Source organism: Rana temporaria, chromosome 3 (assembly GCF_905171775.1).
Source record: "Rana temporaria chromosome 3, aRanTem1.1, whole genome shotgun sequence".
NCBI classification, from domain to species: Eukaryota; Metazoa; Chordata; class Amphibia; order Anura; family Ranidae; genus Rana; species Rana temporaria.
This window is the reverse complement of record NC_053491.1, coordinates 190,699,354-190,724,639: the sequence shown is the minus strand read 5'-3', so window position 1 is coordinate 190,724,639 and position 25,286 is coordinate 190,699,354. Positions and strand designations below refer to the sequence as shown.

Below are 25,286 nucleotides of genomic sequence, written 5' to 3'. Positions count from 1 at the left end.
TGTCTTAAGCCTCAAGACAACCCTGTTCAACAATAAGAATGTCTCCTCACAGCAATGGTTCTCAACTCCTGTCCACAGGACCCACTAACAGGCCAGTTTTGCAAGATAACTAGAATACATCACAGGTGATATAATTTGCTGCTCAGCAATTGCAGTATTCTAGTCTGCATCTCCCCAAGGTAATACTTAAAATCTGGCCTGTTAGTGGGTCCTGAGGACAGGAGTTGAGAATCACTGCCTTGTAGAATAAGTTAAAAAGAACCGCTTGCACAGGTGCACTAGGCACTACTGGTGGGGGAATGCAAGCAGGTGAAGTAGCATCAGTACAGGCCACATTAGTCGACATAACGGTGCCAAAATTTAAAAACTCCCAACTCCCACCACAACCACTGGAAGGGGGCTCACATACACCCTTGGAAAATTTAAGAATGAGAGCACCCTGGGGGTTATATTATGGGGTTTCACTATGGGTTTTTTGTACTCAGGAAAATTTAGTAGCAAGTTCTTTTTTTTTAAACACACTTTGACCAGAGCAGTATAACTTTACTATAGTAAAATGGTACTAACTCTGGGAAAGTATACTTTTTTTTTACACATTATGTTTGCCTATAGCGGTGAATCACAGTTAAAAACACAATTGTACACAATGAATAGCTTGAAATTAAGCCATCCATTGTTTACAACTTGTTTACCTGCTGTGATTGGTTACAGTGGTCACATGGTACCGGCAGCGGGCCGTCTCAGTGATCAGATCGCACCACCCGAGGCGCGATTCATGAGAACGTTATACAGCATCTACCCGGATCAGCTTGCGGAAGGCACAATCTAGTTAACGCAATGTGTTTCCCTATGTGCCAAAAGCATTCACAGCAGGATTAAAGAAGGTAACTGGAAGTGGGATGGGTTATACAAGGTACTGTCCTTGCAGCCATTTATATTTATTTTTAGTGCACTAAAATTCATTTAAGTGTTTTTACCTAAAAATTTGCATTTGATAAGCACCCATTTAAATATCTGCTATAAAAATGTGCCAACTACTACAATTTTATGCTCCTGGGCACGTATGCTTTCAGAAAACATTTTAGGTTTGGAAGTGCCAAGATTCTCTAGCAAAACAGAAAAAAAAAAAAAACCCTTGGTAGGCAAGTGGTTAAGGAAAACCATCACCTTGGAGGCTCATGTCAGAATTACTTTGCTTCATTAACATATCATGTGCCAGCTAAGTCATTATGAAAAAAAAAAAAAAAAAAAAAATCACCTACACTTACATCATCGCTCTAGCGAGCTAACCACTCTGCAGAACCTTGCTCACCAGTGAGGAATTTGCATAGGAGAGACACCTCATTAGTTTAGCTAGCAAAAGAAATGGCATTTTAGTAGCAGGTAACTCTACTCTCTTAGCTGGCAAAGAGAGGATCAGAGGTGTGGCGTGGCCTCTAGGTTGCCTAAGCATTCAGACACCCATCAGTGCTACTAAACTGTAGAAAAGAACTGCCAGACAGGGTTGTGCTATATGGTAGAGCTGTGTTAATCTCAGGACTAGATGGACAGAAATTCAAATCCATTGACAGTTACAACAGAATCCTTGTATGCATTTCATCAGATCATCAGGTGGTTTGCCTGGAGTTCAGCTTAATGGAACTTAATATAGAATTTTTGTAATACCACATAAAGTTCCTTTTTTGAAATTCACAGGAAGGCATACCTACACAAAGATTGGACACTGGTAAACAAAGATCTGTAGGCCAGCCCCAAATGACCACTCATACTTCCAGCATGCCTCAGTTCGCAGCAAGCAGTACAAGAGCATATCAAAAACACACAGGTGTGGGATAGGTCTCCCTCAGCGAACTTTAAGAGAAAAAAAAAAAAAAAAAAAAGTATAAAAACCCTATTTTCTATTTCATCCATGACGTGACACAGTAGGTCACAAGCAGGCAAGAACCTGATCCTCCTCCAAACACACTGACGGAGTCCTTCCCACTAATGGCGTATGACAAAACATGAAGGGCGGAGCATGACACTGACAGCACTACCCACCTCGAGTTGCTATGCATTGTACATTCTGAAGCATCAATTTTCTAATGATGTCATCAGTACCAATAGCCTATCTTTAATATGGGGAAGCAGGCTCAGCTAGGGACACTGGCAAAGGTTATGAAAGGGCCCAATATACTTGGAACAGTAAGAAAACTAAGATGACATGTGTAGATAAGGGAAATGTAGAAATGTTCATTTAAAATTCTCACCTGTTCCTGTAAGTTTTTGAGAAAGGCTCTGCTGGCATTCAGAAAGGTTTCCGTTGCTTTCAGTTGTTCAGTGAGTTTGGTAATTTTTAGCTCTGCATTTTTGATCGATTCCTTTTTTTTCACCTCCTGCTGCAAGAGATTTTTCAGGACAGACTCATCCTTAACCAAGAGCATTCTGTACAAACAAAGTAAACAAAAAAGGTGAGAAAACACTATAATCATAAAACACACACACACACACACACACACACACACACACACACACACACAATACTCAGATCTTTCTTAACCATTGACTCCCCCAGCTGTTCTACAATAATTGTTGCATGATTGTTTTTAGCCCCCAAGTGCATAACTTTACAATTTTTAACATTAAAAAACTAATTTGTTATTCCACTGCATAGCTTCGTTTCATCTGCAAAGACATGACTAGTTTAATCCCAAACTCTAGCTCATTTAATAAATGGGTTAAAAAGTAAGGGTCCCAACACTTCATAAATGGATAGAAAATTGCCTAAAAGACACAACGGTGTGCAATCATCATGTAGCCAATAGTATAACCCTGTTTTGTGAATCATGTGCAACCCCCCCCCCCCCCAATGAATGATAAACAACTCCTCTGCAAGTGTACAAGTTATAAAAACAATAAAACTCCTATTCAACAAAGCATTCTACTGTTAAGATATTAAATCAGAAAAGACTGTACAACAATCTAAAAATGTGTTTATCACCACAAACTTACTTTTGATTTGTATGTCTTGATTCAGCCTCTGCCACTTTCGGGTCCTTTACAGGTTTACAGTTCCCATCTACTTCTATATCAGAATTTGCTGGAGATGCACTCATTACTGTCTGGTCCACTTTTAAGAGTTTCTGTTTTTCCCGACTGCACACAAATTAAGAGGTTGCACTTTAGACTCCAACATGTGGTTAAGCAACAGCATATTTGCTGGACAGTATGAAATTACCTAGAAATCTCTTCCCTCAGAAGTCTATATTCAATCTTCTTATCATCTGGTAAACTTTCTGGGGTCCTCAAAGGATCATTTTCTTTTTCAGATTTAGAAGTTGCTTTTGGTTTTGATGATGCCTAAAAAAGTAAATAAATATTGATAATAAAAAAAATACCAAGTTATACAACAGTTAGAAAACAATCTACTTGATCTATAAATGTTATACATGTATGAAAAAAAAAACAAAAAAAACAAAAACAAAACAAACACACAAACACAAACACACACAAGCTTGCCCTGTGCACCTACTTGAAAACAAAAACATACATACAGCCTACAAATGGCCTTCAGATCCCCTCAGTCATTTTTAATGCATCTCGTCCATGGAAATGAACTTGACGTACCCTAAACAGTTCTGTTTCAATTAAAGTCCCAACAACGTATTTTCCCTATTTCATGTTGCCGGGGATGGAGGCATACGTGCCGGATGGCCATAGCCTCATTTAAAGTCCCACCCTATTAGGTTTTAAATTTAGCAATTTAAACTCCATAATCGTACCCTAAACAGTGCCAAGTGCAGGAACTCCAATGTCTGCAAGCAAGATTTACAAACACACACACTACGAATTGTATATACGAGTTGAACTGAATAACTACAGGTAGACCCAGAGTTACAAACACCCAACTTGCATAAGACTCGAACGGAGGCAGGGCGATGTCACGCTGGTCATGGAAACCCCCTGGCGTCCATCTTTCTGCTCATCGAATGCTGCCACCTACTGTCCAGCGGACCCATCAGCAATCACTGCATGGCCAGTTACCCTTCGCCCATGCTATACAAAATATGGCTGAAGTTACACACACACACACACACACACACACACACACACACACACACACCAAAAAAAACAAAAAACAAAAAACACACACTTTTTTTGAACAGATAGCAGTACATACACTATTAGTAATACCCAATACATATTCATATATATGGAACAAATCGGGAAGGGGACAACTTTCAGTATTCATGTACAAAATATTTCTGCAAACATATGCTCACCTCTACAGTTCTTCTGGCTTCTTTGATCATAGATTCCAACCCTCCAAAAACACCAAGACCCGGACTGGGTGGCTCTGGGTCCGACTCATCAGAGTCAGAAGCATTCAGTGTTACGACTACTGACTTGTGCCTTGGAAGCTGCAGTACAAAAAACAAAAAATACAGCTAACAATTTATACAAAAACGGAACACAGAAATTTCATTCACTTATGCTTTTCCTTAGTTGTATGTATGCATCTTTTTTTTTTTTTTTTAGATATCTATGCTTTTTTTTTCCTATTGACTATGCCAAGAAAGGAAAATAAATAAGTCATAAGTCACACATTTTTGTGTGTTTGCCACCAATTTTATAGGACCTCCAGAGCAAAAATATGACAAAAAAAAATAAATGCACCTCCCAGTACAAATGCATTAAAAACGCAGTAAGAACGCACCCGTGTTACGTTTTTGATGTGCGAGTCACGACCTCTGATGAAGCCACGTGACGTGGCATAAAATGTAAGGGCCGGAAACCACTAGGAAATACCGGAAGTATTACGGAACTCGTTTGTTACACGATCATTTTACCTGCAAGCATCTTTTACTACCTTATTAAATTCATATTACGTACTTCACTATGGGCCATCTTTTCTTTACATCCTGAGCAATACCGAGGGACCTATTTGAGCCATAACCTACAGTGCCGGATACCAATTTATGGCAATCACTCCAGGAGATAATCAGACTGACACAGGGGCTACTTAGTAAAGCAGAGATCCATCTGCCAGGAGGTAAGTGCTCTGTGAGCCCACTACCTAGAAGAGCATTTTAGAAGATCACTTTATTCACGAAGACTATTGATCACACATATGGGACATTTGCTTGTTTATATTGCACACTGTTATTTTAGGCTGTTTTAGTGCTTGTTCACACACTACTGTGCATATTACACTGTCACTTTTAGGCTACTCTAGCCCTGATTTTAGTGCTTGTTCACTCATTACTGCGCTCATCACTTTTATATTTCATTCTTCATCGGTATTTATTTACATTTATTTACACAATAAGATTGAGCAGCATTTGTGACACACTACATACTTATTTATATTTCACTTGGTGGTGCAAGAGCACACCCTGATTAGTTAACTCACGGTAGTTTGTCTTATTGGCTGAATGCCGATAAAACAAATTTTGCCTGAAATTTCAGTGCATCTCTACTTCAAACAGCAGTTAACGAAGCCCAGAGAGAAACAGATTTAGAAGTGAAATTGAATTGGGGTAGCTACATAGGAAAGGTCCCAAATCAAGGAGCGAGCCCAAAAGCCTGTTAAAATTAGCAGTTCAAGCTGCAAGGGTGGAGAAGATTTGTCCCAAAGAGAAACTCCAGGGTGCAAGTCCCCAAGTGAAGTATGCCTTCTACTCCAGATAAAGTCATCTTATTAGACTTTTTCACAGAAGGAATTACAGCTGCAAAGATGATCTTAATTTAAAAAAAAAAACCTTCGTTTTAAAAGCCATACCATTAAATGATTTGAGACAAAAAACAGTCCAACAATCTGGGGAGAGGCGATGGAGAATGCGTCAAGAGGAAAAAAAAAAAAAGAAAAGGAGATTATATATGTTTCGCTACTAGTATTGTCCCCTTTTGTCATGTGAGAAGACCACACCTTATGGCTTTGGCGCTCATCTACCACTGCATTTTCTAGTTGCAAGACTGTATCCACCAGAGCAAATGAGGCCTCAATGAGGGCTTTCAGACATTTGTCAGTCATCTTTAAATACCAGAACCTTTTGCACTGAGCATATGAGTTATTACAATAAATCAAGAGCATATACAATTTTGCGTAAACCAACTCTCCATAAGGTATTGTTGCGCAAACATTTTTGGAAGAATGAAGACCTTTTCAGGGTGAGCACAGTTTGCATATTAAACATCCTTTGGAATAAAGGACTCGGGAAGTGCCAACTTCAAATAATGCCAGACAACTTCCACAAGAAAAAAAAATGTACAAAGGCCTTTTGGATCCCAGATCAACTCTGGCCCAGGGGTCCTTTAGGAGTAGAGTCCTCTGATTCTTCTGCATCCCCTTCTGCTGGAGTCTTCGTTGTCCTCTGGATCCTTTCCTGTTAAACGGGGGCGGGGGGGGGCTTGAGGGGGGAGAACGGTCTTGCTTTAACTTGCGACCAAGGCGGTCCAAACCGGCAAGTATTCTGGAAAGCTGCTGCTGTACCCCAGCAATAGCAAATAGGAATTCCTCCCTTGTCAGTAAAGAACTGGAGGAAATGGCCCAGGAGGAGGCAAAATACCAGATGGTGCATGTAGTTAGAACAGCAAGAAACACTGGATTGGATTGTTCCCAGGGAATACATTGCATAGGGGTTGCGCCCAGGTTCCTCCCTACTTGAAGGTATTTGGGATCCCTCGCTGCCACTGATGGGACATGCCCTGGTGATGTGTACACAAGGACGTGTGCTGGGAACAGCAATCCAAGTCAACCAAAGACACTGCTGGTTACCCCAAGAGAATTCCTACCAAAATAATTCCCCTAAACCCCCACAATGAAAAATAGTGTGGCTTCTTATACTTGCTGTGACCAGTATTCTCACAGCAATTATTAATGTGCATGAGAAGGCCCAACTCAGTTTTTCTGCTCCAATTCATCTCAAAGGTGTTCTATCAGGTTGAGGTCAGGACTTTGTGCAGGCCAGTCAAGTTCCTCTACCCCAAACTCGCTCATCCATGTCTTTATGGACCTTGCTTTGTGCACTGGATTATGATGTAGGGTTATTTTCCAGGGGTTGGGCTTGGCCCCTTAGTTGGTGAAACATTCCCATTGACAACACTTCTAAACCTTGTGGACAGCTTTCCCAGAAGAGCTGGGTGTGCCAACTCAATATTAAACCCTACGGACCAAGACTGGGATTCCATTAAAGTTCATGTGCGTGTAAAGGCAAGTGTCCCAATATTCTTCGTAAAATAGGATCTTGAACTCTCAATCTCGAAAAAAACAAAACTTCTGGGCAAAATGGAGAGATTTACAAGGATTTCCAAAGCCAGCCTAAATCTACCGGTAATTGTAGATTACTGGAGAAACCTCCAGAAATGTAGCGCAGTCAGAACAAAACATAAATTTGGAAAACACCACATTTGTCAATTGGGGCAGGGACAGCTCGGGGTCAGATGCTGCCTGATCTACCTTCCCCCCCCCCCTCTCTCCTGTAGCAAGAAGCGCAGCCTGCGTTTGTGTGCACAAGCCTGAGACAGCCTCAATTGGCCTCATGGGTAGCACAAAGCCCTGAGTGGAGAGACTTTCAGGATGCCACATTTCCAGCCTGAATCTAGAATAGAAAGAAAAATCTACCAAGCCGCAGTATAACCAAAAGTCTAATGCCGCGTACACACGACCGTTTTTAATGGCATAGAAAAAAAAACATTTTTCCTCGACGGGATTCTTGTCAAGCCTGCCTTGCGTACACGATCGTGAAAAAAAGAAATAAAAAATTTTCGAGCAAAGCGCGGTGACGTACAACGGCACTATAAAAGGGGAAGTTCCAGTCAGATGGCATCACCCTTTGGGCTGCTTTTGCCAATTTCGTGTTAGTAAAAGTTTGGTGGGATTCGCGCTTTTCAGTCTGTTACAGCGTGACGAATGTGCCATCTCCATTTCAAACGCTAGTTTTACCAGAACGAGTGCTCCTGTCTCAAAACGTGCTTCTGAGCATGCACGTCGTTTTCCCCGCCGTTAAAGCCTACATGCGACCGTTTTTCATGACGTGAAAAAAACGAGAAAAATTAGAGCATGTTCTAAATTTTTAATGGTCATTTTTCACGACGAGAAAAAATGCTCTGGAGCCTACACACGATCGTTTTTAATGACAAATTAAAAAAAATTGCATTTTTCTCATCATGAAAAACAGTCGTGTGTACGCGGCATAAGAATTCCTACATCGCTCAAAGGAAGAGAAAGAAAACGGTTTCACAGCCTTGAGACAACAGCCGGACAGAACATTTTAAGCCAGAAGTGAAGACGACACTCATATCTGAGGAAGACCGCATTGGCTAATCATTTATGGGAAAACGATTTGTTAGGTTAAATCTTGCATTCAATCATCGTTTCTCAGGGTTTTATGCCCTGCAGGTGTACATTTTAGGAAACAAATATTACCTTTATAACACGTCTTATAGGTCTCAGGACTCTAGAAATGTGAGTATTATTCTTGCGAAGAGTGACAGAGTTCACACTGGCTGTGGTTAACATTATCCTTGGCACAGGCATAATATTGTTAACAATAGAAGGTGACGGAGGCAGATTACTACTCGGCTTCTGGAAAACAAAGATGAACAATTACATACCATCTGACTGAAACACATGCAACAGTAATCTTATGCAGTGGGGCCAAAGAGAACTAAGGGCAGCGACCGGCATTCCATCAAGAGTGACCGACTATGCCCACCCTTTCTTCCTCACTACTCCTTTCATAGAAGCCATTACACTACAGCTTCTGCGACTTAAAAATGATCCTTGAATGGATGAAGGGTGCATGACTGATAGGTCCACTTCAACCCGCTTCATTCATGGAAGCTGAACAGATTCTAAGAATGGAAAAGCTGGGTGGAAAGAGCAGGCATACAGTGGGGATCGAAAGTTTGGGCACCCAAGGTAAAAATTTGTATTAATGCGCATAACGAAGCCAAGGAAAGATGGAAAAATCTCCAAAAGGCATCAAATTACAGATTAGACATTCTTATATGTCAAAAAAAGTTAGATTTTATTTCCATCATTTACACTTTCAAAATTACAGGGGGAAAAAAAAGGCAAAGTGCAAAAGTTTGGGCACCCTGAAGAGTTAATATCTTGTACTGCCCCCTTTGGCAAGTATCACAGCTTGTAAACGCTTTTTGTAGCCAGCCAAGAGTCTTTCAATTCTTGTTTGAGGTATCTTTGCTCATTCTTCCTTACAAAAGTCTTCCAGTTCTTTGAGATTTCTGGGCTGTCTGTCACGCACTGCTCTTTTAAGGTCTATTCATAGATTTTCAATTATGTTGAGGTCAGGAGATTGTGAAGGCCATGGCAAAACCTTCAGTTTACACCTCTTGATGTAATCCCCCGTGGATTTTGAGGTGTGTTTAGGATCATTATCCATTTGTAGAAGCCATCCTCTCTTTAACTTCAGCTTTTTCACAGATGGCATCAAGTTACCATCCAAAATTTGCTGAAATTTTATTGAATCCATTTTTCCTTCTACTCGTGAAATGTTCCCTGTGCTGCAATACAACCCCAAAGCATGATTGATCCACCCCCATGCTTAACAGTTGGACAGAGGTTCTTTTCATTAAATTATGTGCCCTTTCCTCTCCAAATGTACCTTTGCCCATTGTGGCCAAAAAGTTATATTTGAACCTCATCAGTCCACAGAACTTGTTTCCAAAATGCATCAGGCTTGTCTATATGTTCATTTGCAAAGTTCAAACGCTGATTTTTGTGGTGAGGATGTAGAAGAGGTTTTCTTCTGATGACTCTTCCATGAAGACCATATTTGTACAAGTATCTCTTTATAGTGGAATAGTGTACCACAACTCCAGTGTCTGCCAGATCTTTCTGGAGGGATTGTGCAGTCAAACGTGGGTTTTGAATTGCTTTTCTTACAATCCTGCGAGCTGTTCTGTCTGATATTTTTCTTGGTCTTCCAGATCTTGCTTTAACTTCCACTGTTCCTGATGTCTGCCATTTCTCAATTACATTATGAACAGAGGATATTGACATCTGAAAACGCTTTGCTATCTTCTTTTAGCCTTCTCCAGCTTTGCGAGCGTCAACTATTTTCAGTTTCAGTTTTCTAGACAACTGCTTATAAGAACCCATGGTGCTGATTGTTGGGGCAAGGTCAGATGAGTCTGGGCATTTAAAACCTTTGAGATTGACATCACCTGGTCTTCCCAGACGATGATTGAGAACAATCCATGACACTGGCAGGTCTCAGCTTTGCAAAGGGGGCAGTGCATGCTATAAATTCTGCAGGGTGCCCAAACTTTTGCAGACGCCATTTTTTGTTTTCTGCCATTTTGAAAGTGTAAATGATGGAAATAAAATCTAACTTTTTTTGACATATTATAAGAATGTCTAACCTGTAATTTGATGCCTTTTGGAGATTTTTCCATCTTTCCTTGGCTTCGTTATGCACATTAATACAAATGTTTACCTGGGGTGCCCAAACTTTCGATCCCCACTGTAGTTGGCCAGTATTAACTTCTGCTATCCTGCAAGATTGCAGTGGGAAGGGTAGGGGTGCTCAAAGGAGGAAGATTTTGGTGAAAGTAGGCCGCAATAGCACCAGTGGGGGGGGGGGGGGAACATACCTGGTGGTCCTGGGCGGCCATCCAAGGGGGAGCTGCGCTGATAAACTGTCAGCGCAGACCCCCCCCAACATCAGGAGAGCAGCCGATCGGCTCTTCTCTACTCGCATGTGAGGAAAAGCCAATCAACGGCTCTTCCTGTTTACATCGTGATCAGCCGTGATTGGACACAGCTGATCACGTGGTAAAGAGTCTCCGTCAGACTCTACCTAGATTGGAGTTGCGGTGTGTCAGACTGACACACCGCACCACCAATCGCTGCAATGCGCGCCCCCGTGGCTCATATGACATCCGATTAGCATAACAGGACCACTTTGCCAACGTCATTTTGCTATATGGCAGGTTAAACAGAAAGATAGAAAATGTTACTTTGTATCTTTTGTAGAATGTGGTCTGAAGCAGTGTTTACAAACACTGATAAAGACTGCTTTTTTGATAGCTAGAGCTTTAACACTACCACTGATGGGGCATCAATCCGTTCCCTTCTGTAATCAAGTTTATTATTACTACCAACAGCACTAAGCTAAGCAATAAAGCTACCCTCTCCAAGCTTATATGATACTGTGCAGAAGACTGCCATCTCAAAAAAGAATCAGGTATGAGTGTTCCATGAGTCTTCCAGTGCGATTTCCAGCATTCCAGTACAATCCAGTGCAGGAAAAAATTCAGTTTTACTTTTTTTTTTGGAACTGATACGCACTGGAACTACAAGCACTGGTGTGAACTATGCCAATAAAAACCGTATAAAATATACTTTCCATGCATTTTTGATGCAGAAAAAAAAAAAAAAAAAAAAAAACACACCGGACTGCATGTGGTGTGAACTGGCCCTTATACCATTTTGGATTTTGCAGTAACATACCCAGAAGATTCAAGAATGACCACCGAATCATGACGCTAAAACATCCAATATATATATACTGAAAATACTCTAACTTTGAAGGGGACAGCGTTTTCTACCAGTTTTATTACAGGTTAGTCCTGTTATAAACACCACCACTCAGGGATTGGGCAGAACTCTTCTAGCATCTAATCCTTACCTCTGGTTTGACAGTCCTCTTGTTAGCCAAAGATTTCAAAAGTTCTTCACGAAGTAGCATTTCCTCCTCTTCCTCTTCATCTGCAAAAGGAGGCTTAGGGGGTTGCTCTGGCTCTTCTGGTGGAAGTGGTGGAGGTGGGACTGATATTTCTGAAGCAGCTCCAGAGAATACAGAGGCATACATTGAGATATCACCGAGATGTGGCTGAAAATGCACATATAAAAATAAAAATATATTAAATCTGCAAATTATTCATTACATTAAAAAGTTTACTGGAGCACAATCTGATACTACCACAAAACTTATGGGGGAAATTTAACATAAATGCAGCAGTTTTTACCAGTCCACAAGCCAATGCGTGTGCACTTAAAAGCTGTAGTAAACCGGTGTGGGGGGGGGGGGATTGGGCCCCTGCAGGATAATGTGCACCGCATACCAACACACTATGACAGACTTACTATGAAACGAAGCACTCCAGCAGTGCCGGGACTTTCATCTTCACACAGTCCTTCTGGGGGTTTGCGGGCTCTGGACGTTTAAATGGCCGAGCCACAATGTCACTCCCACACACGTGTAGGGGATTAACGAGAGTGGCATAGAGCTCAGAACGGACAGTGCCGCATGGTCTGGTGGCATCACCGGCTGCTACGAAAGTAAACCTCTCCCAAACTGTAGACGTACCCCTACAGGTAAACCTTATTATAGGGAGGAGAGGGATCCCCTATGATCTACTACTGTCATAAGGGATATCTACATGTCCTGTGATAAAAAATAAAAAAAAGACAGAATTTTTATTTAATTTTTTTAACCACTTCCTTACCTGCCCATAGTCATATGATGTCCACAGAGGGGATATCTCATTCCGGGTGGACATCATATCACGTCCTGGGCTTTGTGGGGGGATATCTGAATGACGCCTGCAGCTAGAGGCATCATTCAGATATCATTGTTTTCCGGCGGCGATTCTGCGCACCATAAGAAAAATCAAATCGACTTTGATCGTTTCTTATGGTGGGAATTTTTTGCTTGGCTAGACAGAATGGATAGTTATGCAGAAGAAGCCTGTTTATTACATGCCCACAAAGATGTTGTGTTGGAGAGGTCGCAAATAAAATCAGGTAAATAGAACCGTCTCGAAGAAAGCCACGACGAGACCCAGAACTGCCAAATATCACAGAAGCATCTCAGAGAAAAGTACAACATTTTTAGGACAAAACCATTATTCCAAAATGGTCAAACCAAAATCCAAATGCACAGCCAAATACTTAAAAAAAAAAAAAAACTACTGGCAAGACCAACTCATTACACTAGTATGGCACTTACCCACATATCTGAAGGATATTGATCTGTTACACACAACGCAGAGGGTAGATGTCCCACAGAGTTGCAAGCAGAATAATGTAGTCTTGTTGGCGATGCATCTAAAAGAAAATGCAACAGTTTTTTGTTTTTTTTAAAGAAATGTATAAAAAGTAGAACACCTCAGGGAGATTTGAGTGTTATAGGCTAGCACAACTTTACACTTCATCATGAATACAGTCCGAGAATAATTTGCTTTACTTTTCAGTTGCAAAGTCAAGAGAAAAAAAAAAGGGCAGTACAAAATAAGTTCTGTAAGGTACTGTAAAACCTTGGATTGTGAGCATAATTCATTCCAGAAACATGCTTGTAATACAAAGCACTTGTATATCGGAGCAAATTTCCCCATAAGAAATAATTGAAACTCAAAAGGATTCTTTCCACAACCATTTATTCATAAGTCCTTCAGTTTATAGTCCATATAAAAAGATTATAGCAATGTGATAGTTGTGTAACCATAAAATGTCCATCCACAAATGGAAGCCACCACAAGGGGATTAGAAGCAAAAATGCAGCAGGAGCTACAGAGTATAAAAGAGAAGATAGGCTCCTCTAAGTGTAGCAATATGTTGATAAATAATGTACCTTCAATTAAATGTAACCATATTGCTACACTTCTCTTTTCTTTTATACTTTTGTGACGTCACATGACGCTACTCTTATATCAAGACATCGCTTGTATAGCAAAGTCAAAAATTATTTAAAAAAATTGCTGGTCTTTCAAAACGCTTTCAAACCAAGTTACTCTCAAACCAAGGTTTTACTGTATTTACTAAATACAGCAGCATTTGTAAAAAGAGTTTGCACTCTAGGCATGGTTTTAAAGAAAAATAAACATTTGGCGTTAAAGCCAAACTCCAGTTTTTCCACTTTAGTTTGGGCCAAGTTGGACTTGCTGTCTGCATTTCGTCAAAAAGCATCAAAAAACGCATTAGTGTGAATGGAGCCTTAGAGTCAACTGTCGAACCATCAGAAACCTAGGAGCCGATCGTTTCAGCACCTGGGTTTATTGCCTTCATGGTCCAAACTGAACCCCAACTGAGACCCCAGTTCCCAGTGCCATTTTAAAATGGTAGAAGGATGAATAGCTGCTCTACTAGAGGCAATTTAAAACACAACTGGGCATCGAGGTGTTTAAGAATATGTAAATATTTTCATGTAAAGTAGGTGACCGCGATAGTGTCAATCTCGCTTCCTTTTCTCCGCGAGATTGACCACCTACGAGCCCTATCGCGGGAGCCAGCGCCGAAATGGGAAAAGCCGACATAGAAGCGACGGTGATCCGACTTGGATTCCCGCCAATTCTAGACGTGGCATTTGGTATGAATCATGAGGGGGAATTCCACGCCTAATTTTAAATTAAACCGCCATGGGTTCCCCCCCAGGAGCATACCAGGCCCTTAGGTCTGGCATGGATTGTAAGAACCCCTACGCCCAAAAAACGGCGTGGGGGTTACCCCACAATCCATACCAGACCCGTATCCAAGCACGCCGCCCGGCCGGTCAGGAAAGAAGTGGGGACAAGCGAGCGCCCTGTGGCCCCCCCACCCCAAAGCACCCTGTCCCCATGTTAAGGACAGGGCCTCTTCCTGACAACCCTGGCCGTTGGTTGTCAGGGTCTGCGGGCGGGGGGCTTATCGAAATCTGGGAGCCCCCTTTAAAAAGGGGGCCCCCCACCCTAGGTGAATGAGTATGGGGTAAATCGTAACCCTACCCATTCACCTGGAGGAAAAGTGTCAAAATAAATAAACACACAACATAATAAAAATAATTAGTCAGCTCCGGGGGTGGTCTTCTGTCTTCTCCGGTGTAGTCTCAGGCACTCCCCGGTTCTTCTCCTGCTCGCTCTCCGGTGCCTTCTTCGGGGCTTGCCGCCGCCATCTTCTTTGAAGCTCTCTTGCTAGCGGCGGTCAGCCCGGTCTTCTTGCAGCCTTCTGCCTTTTTTTTCCCGATGTTGACTCGACGCTCCCTCCCGCTGTAATGCCGGGTGTGTGGTGCGCAATAATATTATATAGGCTTCTTATGATGTCACAGTCCCAGCATGCTCAGTGGGTCATAAGAGGCCTATATAAATCATTGCGCACCGCACACCCGGGTTTACAGCGGGAGGGAGCGTCGAGTCAACATCGGAAGAAAAGAAGAAGGCAGAAGGTGGCAAAGAAGACCGGGCTGACCGCCGCTAGTAAGAGAGCTTCAAAGAAGATGGCGGCAGCAAGCCCCGAAGAAGGCACCGGAAGAAGACCCCCCGGAGAGTGGCGGGGGGGGGGGGGGGAACGCTCGCTTGTCCCCACTCCTTTCCTGGCCGGCCAGGCGGCGTGCTTGGTTCCGAGTCTGGTATATATTTTGGGGGAACCCCCATGCTATTGTTTCGGCGTAGGGGTTCTCCTTACAATCTATACCAGACCTAAGGGCCTGGTATGCCCCTGGGGGGGAACCCATGCAGGTTTTTTATTTAAAATTAGGCGTGGAGTTTCCCCTCATGATTCATACCAAATGCCACGTCTAGAATTGGCGGGAATCAAAGTCGGATCCCCGTCGCTTCTATGTTGCGCTCGCTGGAATGCGCTTTTCCTATTCCAGCGAGTGTGAGATGTCGGCACCCTGTCGCCGAGAATCAGCACAATGCCGTCGTGCTGGAAACACATTCTCGGCAACAGGTACTGTATATCGTCTGAGCAAAACTGCACTTTAGGTTTGATACCACCTTCACATTTTACACTCTTCCTTATTTCTGCTGAATAGGTATGCAGATTAGCAACTAGCAGGAGCACTCACTGGCTCAGTCCTATTTCTCTGTCTTCTATAACCAGGTGTCGAGGCAAGACCTCAGACACAGAGAGGGTGTACATTACTCACTATCAGCCAAGTACTGTAATGTAAAAAAATTGCAAACAAGAGGACTGGTAGTCTGGAGCATCAGGGGTGAACAGGTCACTTTATACTGTATGTTCCTTGTCCTGGAGGCTGCAAAAACATCAGCATTTCCCGGCTATCATATGAGAAGTAAAATTTACCTGGTGAATTTGTTTCACTGTCTGTATCCATTGCAACCTCCTCATAGTTGTCATACTGGTAAACACATCCAGAGCTGTCAAGCTTTTCAGATCGTTTTTGATCTGCATCGAAAGACTGAAAAAAAAAAAAAGAAGTGTTAAATTCCATACCTTGGAGTACAGTACACGATAAAGGACGAGTAGTCATTAACCATGGGTTATATGCCATTACCTTCAGATGACTGTACACTGGCAAAAGCTTTGTCAATTATCTTCACCCTCAAATAACCCCACCAACCTCATGGGAAGCAAAAAAAGGAAATACAGGGGAAAGATCTGCTTCCTGTACTGTACTTCAGGATATGCACAAAGGAAAAAAAAAAAAGGCAAAGCTTTTGCAGTGTCCAATCGCCTGAAGGGAATGGCCTATAATCCATGGTTTAGGACTACTCATCCTGTACTCTACGATTAGGATAAATCGCTTTTCCATAAAACTTGATATACAAAGCCTAAAACAGTGGTAGTGATTATACTGGCCTACATAAAAAACACACCTTGCTCCGTTTAGTCTTGTCTCCTACAAGCTTCATGAACCTGTTATACTGTTCCTCCTGGTTGGAAAGGTCTCGAATTTTTCTTATTTCTTCTTCTCGTTTTCTTTTTTCTTCTTCTTCCTGTTTCCTTTTCTCCTCTTCCTCTCTGCGCTTTTCTTCAGCTTTCTGTTGTTGCAACTTTTTCCATGCTTTCGTTTGTTGTCTTCTGAGCGCCTGTTTTGCTATAAGAGAACAAACTATTCAGTGTGCAGCTGCATTAAATGATTTACTGCAGTGTAATACCACAAGTCCAAAGCCTCTCAGAAGCCCAGACTGAATTACCTGCATAAGCAGCACTGTTGACTTTCCGTGATGTAAAGGAATTTGAGCTTCCCTTCTCAATCTGGGGCTCCACTTTGGTCTTTTCTTTCTGGGGCTCTGTCTTGATCTTTTCTTTTTGGGGCTCTGTCTGGACCTTCTCTTTTTGGGGCTCTACCTTGCCCTTTGATAACTTTTCCTTGCCCTCTTTCATTACCATTTGTTCTTTTTGATGCCATTTTTTACTTGCAGACTGCAAAGCCAGAAGACGCAAATGAAGCTCTGATAATTCCTCTTCCTCTCTGACAGGGTTCTGGAAAATAACCAATCTTTGTTACTACTAATATTTTATAGGATAAAACATTCAGATAGTTACCATACCCTTACTAATTATATATAATAAAAAATAAAAAAAAAGGGAAGAAGAGCCTCAAACTCTTTAGATAGCACAGAATACAGAGGTTGCTGTACACAGAAATAAGCGTGGAAAGGGGTGCATGTAGATGATTTAGCTACAGTATGTAACATGGAATAGCTGCCAGAGAACATAATACAGACAAATGAGAATTTTGAGTTAAGCTATTATGGACATTGTGGTGAAAGTTTAGTAAAAGGAACAATGCATGGTGTGGGGTTACTAACGAAAGAATCTTCTTAAAGCGGAGAGCCACACAAACCGCTTTTCGGAACCCTCCAACCCCTCCGGTGTCACATTTATAATACGGGTATTTGCACCCACTTCCGGGAATAGACTCCCACGGGAGTCAAGCCCTCCCCCCCACCCCCTCTGGAAAACACACTGGTCCCAGGAGACAGCAAGGACGTGCTGCGCGACTTGCGCATGTGCAGTAGGGGAACGCTTCACTGCCCGATTCCCTCACCGAGGATGGCGGTGGGGGCAGCCAACAGACGATTGCTTGGCTTAGACTGCCGAGATCGCGGGCACCCTGGACAGGTAAGTGTCCATTTATTAAAAGTCAGCAGCTGCAGTATTTGTAGCTGCTGGCTTTTAATCATTTTTTTTTTTTTTTTTAAGTGGACCTCCGCTTTAAAAGGTATAGACAATGCTGTGAGTGCACTGGGGATTTGTCACAATTGCAGTGCAAAACTACAGAAAGGGGTCATGTCTGATAGGTGGAACTAACCACATTCACTGCTTAAAGTGGAGTTCCACCCATTTTTTTATGTTTGTCTGTGCTGCATGCTCTAATCTCATAGTGTTCAGAATGGACAATTTTTATTTAATTTGTTGCTTGTAAATATCTTTATTTTGTAGTCCTTCATTACTTCCTCCTCATTTGCCTAGGCTATTTGCAAGGCTTTCTGGGATAGGCATCATGTTTCCCAGTAGTCCTTGCAAACCTGACTGAAACCTATTACATTGCTTGTGCACTGAGCATGTGCGAGATATGCAAAGCTGAAATCCAGGAAGTCATACAGTCTGGCTTCATGATGTCCACACTTAAGATGGCCACGGTCTATTTCTAGATTATAAACTATCTAAATGCTGTAACAACCTAACAAAACGGACCTTAGTTTACAGACTAACTTTACTAGAATACATTAAGCTTGTGTATTACAGGGGTATTTATATTTAAAAAGTGAAATTGTGGGTGGAACTCCCCTTTAAGATTTCTGGAGCCAGGAGTGAAGCTGAACATAGCAGTTTCTCTTCTCTACAGCACAGAGTTGAGACTCACATATACTGTGTTCTCATTGTTGTGTGTATCAGAGTTTGGGAGATTCACGCTCTCCAGGGCACATTAAACGCTGTGTGGGTAGCTGTCAGTTTTGCTTTGCAGTTAGCTGCCATAAGGTGACAGTGTGAAGTGCAGAAAGAAACGATTCATTCATGAATGATCGCTAACTGTTACGATTAACAAAGTCACCAAGAATGAAATAAAGATTAAAGCAGAGCCCTGACCCCAGGGGCTTCGACAGGTAATCGCTCCCACTTCGAGTAATTCTCTTTGTGGCAAAGCCACCTGGAAGTTTGGCTGCCACGCAAATAAAGCGCACTTTGCGCATATGCAGTAGGGAACAGGCTGTAAAGCTGCAAGGTAATGTTTCCCTTACAAGAAATGGCAGCACCCGAGAGCTGATCGAAAAATGAGCTGGGGTGAAGACACCGTTGGATTCGTGGACAGGCAAGTGTCTTAACATTAAAAGTCAGCAGCTACTGTAAGACAGTGATACAGGAGGAGCAGTGTATAAGAAGGCTGGCAGAGATTTGTATGCTTGGTAGCGCTGTCCCAGGAGACTGGGGATCCCCTGTGCAGGGGGAGGGGGCTGTGTAATGTATAAAGGGTTGTGGATTTTTTTTTTCCAGAAACTTCCCTCTTAAAAACTAGGGTGCGTGTTATACGCTGAAAAATAGCAGCACAGCAAAAACATTGTAGTTTAGTCTTTTACATGTTTTACTTGGCCAATGTAAAATTTGTATAAAAACGAATATACTTTTTTGCTAGGTTACATGCGATTCTGTTCAATATTTACTCCAGAAAAAAAAAAAAATACATACCTCATTTTTGTCATCTGTAGTGTTGCTTTCAGGGGTAACTGCCTGATCAATTTCATCAAGCTCTGAAAAAAAAAAAAATAGAACAAAACAATCAAAAAATAACAGTACACCAACAATGCACATATTAGTGTTATTGAGCTGTAGAAACATCTATGTTATTATACTAATGTTGGCCATATGTTTAAAAAAATGAATTAAAAACAAAAATAAATAAATAAAAAAAAAAAACACACACCACACACACCCCTGCCATTCACCTTGTAAGCTGCCTTTATCTGTTCTACTGCATAGTTCTGGGTGTGGTGAAAACAGAACACAACCTTGCCTGACAAACTTTGCTAGGTACCTGAGCACTTTCATACGAAGGTGGAGGATGTGCACATGTATATTACTATGTATAGGTTTAGACTCCCTCAGGGAGTAAAATTCACTCAGCAATTTTTGTGGCCTCCGGAAAAGCATTGGGAAGAATAGTGCTTACTGTGCCTGCCATTAGGTGAGCAAGTATACAGTGCCTTGCGAAAGTATTCAGCCCCCTTGAACTTTGCGACCTTTTGCCACATTTCAGGCTTCAAAAATTGACTTGTGTCTCATTATATCTGGCATAAAACTAATACAGCATGTCATGGGATCATTATACCAACAGTCAGGCATGGTGGTGGTAGCGTGATGGTCTGGGGCTGCTTTGCAACTTCAGGACCTGGACGACTTATCATAATTGATGGAACCATAAACTTTGAGCTCTACCAGAAAAATTCTAAAAAGGAGAATGTCTGGCCATGAGTTTGTGGGCTCAAGCAGCAGGACAATGATCCGAAGCAGTCCACCTCCAAATGGTTCAAACAAAGCAAAGCGTAGGTTTTGGAGTGGCCTGGTCAAAGCCCGGACTTAAATCCAATTGAGATGCTGTATAATGACCAATGTGGCAAACAATTCTGCAAAGAAGAATGGGCCAAAAATGCTCCACAGCAATGCGAAAGACTCATTGCCAGTTATTGCAAAAGCTTGATTGCAGTTTATTTGAAAAATTACTTTTTCAAATAAAGCCAGGCAGGTTTGGACAGTTTTTTTGCCTTAATAAATGAAATCATTAATTAAAAACTGCATTTTGTATTATCTTTGTGTAATAAAATGTGTTTGATGATACGAGCCATTTAAGTGTGACAAATGTTTTTCATCTTAAAAAGGGGGCAAATATTTCACAGCATTACATTATATATATTTATTATAAAATTACCAACTAAACCCAATCCTACCTAAAAAAAAAAAAAAAAAAAAAAATTGATAGATCCACTAATTAAAAATGTATTATATTGCAGCTTAATATAACTGTAATACCCCTTTTACACTAGGGCGGTTTGGTTTGCAAGCGATATTTCGCGAAAAATAGCACCTGCAAACCAACCTGAAACAGCGGCTGCTGTTGCTCCAGTGTGAAAGCCCAGAGGGCTTTTACACTGGAGTGGTGCGCTAGCAGGACCAATCCAAAAGTCCTGCTAGCTGCATTTTTGGATTGGTGAAGGAGTGGTGTGTTTACTGCTCCTCCATCTCTCCTTCCCATTGAAAGCAATGAGAAACCACGGCTATATGCCTCTGCAGAGGCGTATTGCCGGCGGTATTAACCCTTTTCCAAACACTAGCGGGAGTAAAATTGTACCGTTAGCGGCCGAATACCGCCGCAATTCCAACCGTAAAGTGACTCTAAAAATAGACGCACTTTACCGCCACCACACCTCCCATCCCAGTGTGAAAGGGGCCTTAGAAGCATGAACCAGGAAACATACCTTATTCATTCTAACAGTAGCCCACAGACTAACTATAGTTCAGGCATACAAATTTCAACTGTCCCGGCAGCATTCAATGTGCCAAGCACAACATAAATGCTTTATCAAAGATCTCAAAAGGTTCTGCAAGGGGAGGTGTGGGCAGCCAAGGTCAGGCAGCTTGAGCCGGCTTATGAGTAAACTCTGAATCCAACAGGGTTTCTAACAGACCCGATTAATCATTGCCAAAGACCAAAGCTGACCAGGTCAGAAGAGTTCTACAGACAAAAAAGAAATTCTGATCAAGTACAGGATATCCCTGGGGCCAGAAATCACCACAAAAATGTACCTGTTAAAAAGTTGACTTACAGTTTTGGCAATATTTGTTTTGAATACATTTGGGAAAGGAAGAATTATGTCTGCATCCTTCTTGGACAGGTTTGCCCCAGATACAAAAGTTAAAAAAAAAAAAAAAAATATATATATTACACACACACACATATAAATAAATAGATAGAGATAAATATAGAAAAAATAAAAAAAAATAAAGGGAGAAGAGGTTTTGCCTGTAAATCCTCATTACTATACTAGCTTTTCTTCCCCTTGGCAACTAAGAGGGGAAGATCTCTGAAATAAAGTGCCCACGTCTACCCAATATACTAGCTTTTCTTCCCCTTGGCAACTGAGAGGGGAAGATCTCTGAAATAAAGTGCCCACATCTACCCAATATTATGTCTAGTACAAAAAAAAACGAATTCGCCCAGAGGAGGTTTCCCATCACAATGTTCTTCAGCGCACTAAAAAAAAAATGAGAGCCTGCATTGGCATAGCACCACTGTACCTTGTTCATGAGTCTCGGTGTCACTGGTAATCACAGCTGGGCTGGATTCTTCCACAATACTTTCTTTCTTCTCGGCAATAGGTTTTAATTTTTGTCTGAGAGGTTTAAGCTCAAAGGCCTGGAAAGTCTTCACCGGCGGTTTCTCCTCCACAGGTGCCTCCAGAATTACAGCATCACCAGTAGAACTTTCTTCCTTAACAGGGATCTCTACGGTGGTTTCCGAAACACTTTCATGTTCTTTACTCTGCTGTTCTTTGAGAGCGATTTTTTTCATCCTTATTAATGGATTCAAGTTCAAGTTTTATCTGCTTATATTTTAGAAGCAGATCTTCAAAGCTCTCCTCTTCACAGTTTTCATTTTTTGATGAATGACTAAATTTTCTAGGTGGAGATCTAACAACACTTTTAACTGAAGAGAGTGTTAAGGAAACAAAGGTTATTGTTAAATTTACATTCATTTTTGCATTTATGTAAATATTATAAAATTATTATATAAAGGCTGCTCTCCCACTGCACCATTGCAAAAAAAAAATGCGATTTTGCCACATTTTGACGTTAGTAGAGCGATCTGCCCCACTGAGCTGTTGTATTCTGACAGAGGTACGCGCCCCCCCCCCCCCCCCCCCCCGCCAGAACACGTCAGTCAGCGCTCTCAGATCTGCAGTGGGAACTAAGCGATCAAACACTGCTGATCGCTCAGTACTCCCCTCCACTATAAGCAGAGAGCAATGACTGTCAGTCAGCAGCTCTCCCCTCTTTTGCTCACTGGGCAGTAGAGGGGATGGGAGCAGCTGGCTCAGGCTCTCAGCGGATTGCCAAGAAGCTAAACCAAGGTATCTGGGTGGAAACCGGCCATATGGTCTGGATGCTTTTAGAGCCTTTCCCAACTGACGTCAGCAGGCTTTAGCCCACTGTCAGCTGAAAATGGGTCACAAGAGTGCAGAACCAAGTTCACCCGTGACCTATAGGAGTAGTACAACCAAAACAGCTTTGGTTATACTTTTCCTTTAAACTCCTGTGCATTTGGCATTTCTGTGAAGGTGGAATCAACCATTACTCAGCTAGCAGTCTTGGAAGAAGGCTGGGTAAATATAAAGAATGTGTTGCTCTATCACATAGGGAAAACATGTACATGTTTGCTTCTGCGGTTACAGGTTAAAACTGTGCTCCAAGCCTGGGTTCACACTTGTCCGACAAACGCTCCTACATTGGGAGCTCATGTAGCATGACGTGTGAAAATCAATGTTTCCCTATAAGAGCTGTCTTAACTAGTCCTACACAAGTCGGTCCGACTTTGAAAATGCTCCCTGTACTACTTTTGGTCCTACATTGATCCTACTTCAGGCCCATTGAATATCATTGAAGTCGGACCAAAGTAGGAGCCTTGTCCTAACAATCCGACTTTTGACATCTGACATGTGATTACAGCAGCAGTAAAAGGAATTCATCTCACTCTGGGATTGTTTTGATTGGTCAAAGAACAAGTCAGACTATCACAAAGTCGGATCAAAGTAGTATCCTGTTCATGAAAGTAGGATGGATGTAGGACCAATGTAGCAGCGCAAAGTAGGATGAAAGTCGTGTAGTATAGTGTGAACCCAGCCTAAGGCTGGGTTCACACTACTACACTACTTTCATCCTACTTTGCTCTGCTACATTGGTCCTACATACATCCTACTTTCATGAACAGGATACTACTTTGGTCCGACTTCAATGATATTCAATGGGTTGAAGTAGGATCAATGTAGGACCAAAAGTAGTACAGGGAGCATTTTCAAAGTCGGACCGACTTGTGTAGGACCAGTTAAGACGGCTCTCATAGGGAAAAATTGATTTTCACACGTCATGCTACATGAGGCTCCCAATGTAGGACCGTTTGTAGGACAAGTGTGAACCAGCCTCAGGCTGGGTTCACACTTGTCCGACAAACGGTCCTACATTGGGAGCCTCATGTAGCATGACATGTGAAAATCAATGTTTCCCTATAAGAGCTGTCTTAACTGGTCCTACACAAATGTTAAGCCACCCATAGATGGATTTAATTTCAGCCAGTTCAGCAGGGAAAGGACAAGATTCGATCCATTTATGGGCAGGCTGGTTGTACAGAAGTTAATCGATTGACTTTATTACAACCAGCCTTTTGAATTTTATGCATGTGATCACTGTCAGCAACTACAGCATTATGTTCTACCCAGGGCTCTCTATTGCCCTATAACATGACTATATGGTCCTGTGATCAGTGATGACAGGGCCTCTTCCCCCATAGGAAAGAAAGCATTATGTTCTACCCAGGGCTCTCTATTGCCCTATAACATGACTATATGATCCTGTGATCAGCGATGACAGGGCCTCTTTCCCCATAGTAGGGAATGTATTATGTTCTACCCAGGGCTCTCTATTGCCCTATAACATGACTATATGATCATATGATCAGCGATGACAAGGCCTCTTTCCCCATAGTAGGGAAGGTCTTATGTTACACAACCATGTTACATCAGCGATGCATGCGCAGGATCCTGATCCCCCAATCCCAGATTTATACTTTAGGAAGGATACGTTTCCGAGGGGACGGTGCTCTCCAGTTGCCTGGTCTCGCTCCTCCCGGTTTGATCACTCGGTCCCCCCATTCCCGGTCCCAGAACCTTCCGCCTCTCCCCCGTGAACGGAAGCGGCCCAGCGTGTCATAGCTGCGCTCCCAGAACGAGGGCCTGGAAGGTGGCGGCGGTTGTGGATTTCGTGGTGGCGGGCGGTAGCCATGCGGGGGTCTCTGCGGACGGGACCTGTATGGGGGACGCGGGGGCCCTCGGCTGCTGGGTGGCCGGTGCCGGACATGCTGAGGGCTCTCTGGTCGCACGCTGTCGTCGCTCAGCTCGCCGTCCTCCAACTCGCCTTCCTCCCGGGGAGAAGAAGGCCGAGCGGCCGTCACGGACATGGCTGTCGGTGGTCAGGGCCGCGGTACACCGAGAGTTCGCCTCCAGTCTAATACTCCGCTTCTCCTTCTACTACGTGAACCTGGGAGAGCCAGGCCACACTACATCAACCATCTCGCGAGAGTTCCACCAACGACTGATGTCATCGCGTTCAGAAATACAGCGGGGGAATTTACGGAGGCCACGTGACACGGTGTCCTGCCCATTATTGTGCAAGCCAAGGAAAGTGTGTGAGAGAGCAGCTTCTGTCGGTGCTGGGCAACTTCCTGTAAGCACTAACGAACCACACAGAGCATTCAGCAATACAGCAAAACCTTACAGCTTGGAGGTAGTCAGAGAGTGCAGGCGTGACAGGAGATGGTCAGAGAGTGCAGGCGTGACAGGAGATGGTC

General features: G+C 42.5%; 1 protein-coding gene across 1 annotated transcript in view; it reads right to left on the bottom strand.

The window, feature by feature from the left end:
* ZFC3H1 (zinc finger C3H1-type containing) overlaps positions 1 to 25,030 on the bottom strand; it is a 75,045-nt gene extending 50,015 nt beyond the window's left edge. The window contains 14 exon segments of the mRNA XM_040343991.1: positions 2,250 to 2,424; positions 2,992 to 3,135; positions 3,218 to 3,339; positions 4,263 to 4,400; positions 8,408 to 8,566; positions 11,637 to 11,840; positions 12,960 to 13,057; positions 16,010 to 16,124; positions 16,543 to 16,763; positions 16,864 to 17,152; positions 19,361 to 19,422; positions 21,965 to 22,230; positions 22,232 to 22,373; positions 24,521 to 25,030. Coding sequence (XP_040199925.1) covers positions 2,250 to 2,424; positions 2,992 to 3,135; positions 3,218 to 3,339; positions 4,263 to 4,400; positions 8,408 to 8,566; positions 11,637 to 11,840; positions 12,960 to 13,057; positions 16,010 to 16,124; positions 16,543 to 16,763; positions 16,864 to 17,152; positions 19,361 to 19,422; positions 21,965 to 22,230; positions 22,232 to 22,373; positions 24,521 to 24,896 — 2,511 coding nt within the window. The 5' untranslated portion in view covers positions 24,897 to 25,030.
* Between the last annotated feature and the right edge of the window lie 256 nt (positions 25,031 to 25,286).